Below are 3,516 nucleotides of genomic sequence, written 5' to 3' on the forward strand. Positions count from 1 at the left end.
AACGTGTTTTCGCTTGGTAATAAATGGAGTTCAAGACCTAGAAGCTTTCGTTTACCATCCTTTATTTGTTTTCGTCTTCGATAATCCCTTTTTGGAAGCTTGCCTGGGGGCATTCAAAAACTAAAAGCTGGACTCTGGAGTGCAATCAAACAAACCAACCATTTCACACTTGCAGTAAAAGTTCAAACCAATTTGCTTGGTGGAGTACTTCCATCGACATTTAGGTTTTTCTAGGATGATTATGGATTAAGTCTTTCTTTAATGTCTAAATCAGTTTAGAATGAATGGATGCTATATCACACGCTTGTAACATCAGCTAGGCGAGGATGGATCGGACCAAATGTCCAAATACCATACGTTTGGTAGATGAAGATACATGGCAGATACCGCAGATTATAAATGTTGATGGGACCTGGCTCATACAAATAGTAGATGCAAATGATCGAGATGATTCTTTTTAATAATCTGATAAAATTGTCTAGTGGATTTGTTAGAACTTAGAAGCATAAAATGAAGTCCATATATACAGAGCCATCCGGCCAGGTAACACATGTCATGTTGGATATCTAGCATTTATCATGAATAGAATTGATATTGAATAGTCCAAATGTCTAAGTTAGCCTTAATCTACAAATCATATATACCATTTATTGTCTTTTAATAACTGAATCATTAAAAAAAAAAAAAAAACATGCTTATTCAAAACAAGTGATTAAATAGTTAAGTATGTTATCAGTTCAGTGGGGGAAAAAGGCCGGGAACCCGACAGCTTGTCCTTCAAAAATCGCACAAATTCCCTCTACCTTTTTTCGCAAGTATTCCCCACAAGCGCTCAATCTCGCCAAACACATCATCAGTTGGAAGCTGAAATCTACAACAAGGACAAGTATTCCTCTTCTTCAACCAAGGCAATACGCACAGCCAGTGAAACGTATGTTGACACGGCAATTGACACACATCTCTTCCTTGGTTCATTTCCTCCATACATATTACACATTCTGAAGTACTCATACCACCACCACACACCTCTACCGATGGCAAAGAAATAACAGCAGCTGCCGACGTACTTACCTCCCTTTCCATATTAGCCCCACAACCAGTAGCGTCCAGAAACCTCCAACACCCAGTGGCTATGTCGATATATTTAGACAAAATGGTAGCACTTGAAGCACCAATACCCCATAAGGTGAACATGTTATTCAAAGTATAATGCTTGAGTACATCAATCCATTTAGTTGAGGAAATCTCTAAGGCATCGGAGTTGTGCTGGCTGACTTCACAAAGGAGCATGAGTAGTAACACTGCGTCAAAATCACGTAATCGCATTGGACCGTGAACTGTCGTGGTGGTGGTGGGTGTATGTTGGGTACAGTCCCAAACGAAAGTTAGTTTCTTTAGTGTTGTTAAGAAGTAACGTGCTATTAAGCTGGCTTTTTGGTGGAGGGTAAGGGAGTTGAGGAAGTAGAGAGTGTGGGAAAAGCGAGTTGGAGAAAGGAGGAGAGAGCAGTGACGATGGTGTTGAAGACGGAAATCTGAGGAAAGGGACTGTGTCAGATCGGAGAACTGGTTGGGTGTTAAGGTTGACAATGCAGCTATGATTATTTGCTCCATTGGAAGAATGTTTTCGTTTGTGTGGGGTGCAATGCAAGAGTCGGAGACCGTGGGCCTTTTAAATCCGTGTATAAGAAATCAAATCACTAATTTGGACAAGGGTTTTCCATAATGACTCCAATATCCTTTTCTTCCACTTTGCATTGTACTAGATTTTGGACCCGGGCATACGTCTGAGATCTATTAAATATTTTGTGTGCTGAAAAGACTTTACAAAATATTTCACACAAATTTTCGAATCAGAATATATTTTTATTGAAAATAAACCGAAATACGTTAATGAGCAGCGATTATGGTGCATAAGTACTTGGAAACTAAGGGATCAAATTGAGATAGTCTCTTCATTTTGTGGTTTAGGATATGTTAGAGTAACAATATATTACAGTATGTAGTATACTTAGAAAGTATATTGTAATCTTAGCAAGTGTATCGTAATCTTTTTCTAGATATATAGATCTCCTATAATCATTCCTATAATAATGGGAGATCTTATGTATTCATAGAATCATTCTTGTATATATACCCCCTTGATATATCAATAAAGAACATCAGAAATATTCATTCAAACATCTTTGACAGGATATTAATCCGTAATTTTTAAATGGAATTATCTTAAACTTGATATAGTTTGTATAATAGTTTTCTTATATTTATGATGATTTAGCGGTAAATAATCACCGCTAGACTTACGTACTAATGTGTACAAATCACTAAAATATCTATCAAATCACTAAAACAGATTGATTGTTTTCATATCCTCAAAGAATACACTACTCTCACTTGAAAAAATTTACCAAATGAACGTGTTCTACGATAAATTGATGAATACAAAAAAAATTCTCTTTCAAAAAAATGCGTTCACCTACTTAGAACACTCCCTCCAAGTATTTTCTCTTTTTTTAGGTGATTGTTTGTATACATGCAAAATATACTTATTCAATTCCAACATGAATAACAGAGAAGATCATGTTGTTCTATGTCTTTCGTCAATGTGAACATGTCAAAGTGTTAACGTAAGATTGAGTGGGTAAAATAAATAATGGCCATTAATTTTCAGATTTAAATAATCTAATAATCAAACGGATGAAAGAAGAGTGTGCATTTCAAATAACATTCCATTTCCAAACTTGAAGCTTCTAACACACACCTTGAACTTACAATAAAATGCTCAAATATTCCATCTTATTCCACATTTTTTCTTATTTCTTATAGTAGATTTATCTATTCTTAATGTTTATGCAAACACATTGCAAAACAAAGTTCGGATAAAAAAATAGTACCACAAAGTTATTCCAATATTGCACTAATGTTGAAAGGGTTAAGTTTGATGATATCAATAAAGTGCCACAAAAATAAGTATAATAATAATTCACACAAACACTTTTCACTCTTTTGGACCAAATAATTATCATCCATCAATTATCAGTAAAACACTCATAAGAATTTTTAAGCTTCGATATATTTTACTAAAAAATTATTAAAATTCCTACAACCAAAAAATGTTTAGGTAGCTCTTTTTGTAACCAAAGTTTGTTGCGTATCGAATAAAGGTTGTTGAGCTATTGCAAGTTCAACTGTAGTTCCATCGCTTTGAAATGCTCACCATAATGCAAATTCAATAATAGCTTTCTTATGCAATACCAAGAGTAGCTCATATAAGATATCATATTATTATACAACTTGGCAAGATCATACTCCATGATGATATGGATATTCTATAAGCATCCACACCTATTTATGAAGTTAAAAAGGTGAAACATACTTGGCAGGATCCTACTCCATGATATGGACATTCTATAAGCATCCTAACCCATATCTTTTAGCACTATCACATATTCTTGCACTCATAATGAGCACAAATTTGGAAAATTTATTTTTAGCACTATCCCATCTTCCTGTACTCGG

The 3,516-nt window shown here is 34.7% G+C and overlaps 1 protein-coding gene across 1 annotated transcript; it reads right to left on the reverse strand.

Annotated features, from left to right (window-relative positions):
• Nucleotides 1–502: 502 nt before the first annotated feature.
• On the reverse strand, nt 503–1,853 carry SGR9 (RING/U-box superfamily protein). Its single transcript, XM_086577561.1, has one exon. It carries the CDS (start codon nt 1,609–1,611, stop codon nt 778–780), a length of 834 nt encoding a protein of 277 aa, XP_086433687.1. The 5' UTR covers nt 1,612–1,853; the 3' UTR covers nt 503–777.
• Nucleotides 1,854–3,516: the final 1,663 nt, after the last annotated feature.

Source organism: Coptis chinensis, chromosome 8, assembly GCF_015680905.1.
Source record: "Coptis chinensis isolate HL-2020 chromosome 8, ASM1568090v1, whole genome shotgun sequence".
NCBI lineage: Eukaryota > Viridiplantae > Streptophyta > Magnoliopsida > Ranunculales > Ranunculaceae > Coptis > Coptis chinensis.

Bases quoted from the DNA above. Each gene is read 5' to 3' on its own strand.
- SGR9 (XM_086577561.1), bottom strand. From the start codon at position 1,611: ATGGAGCAAATAATCATAGCTGCATTGTCAACCTTAACACCCAACCAG.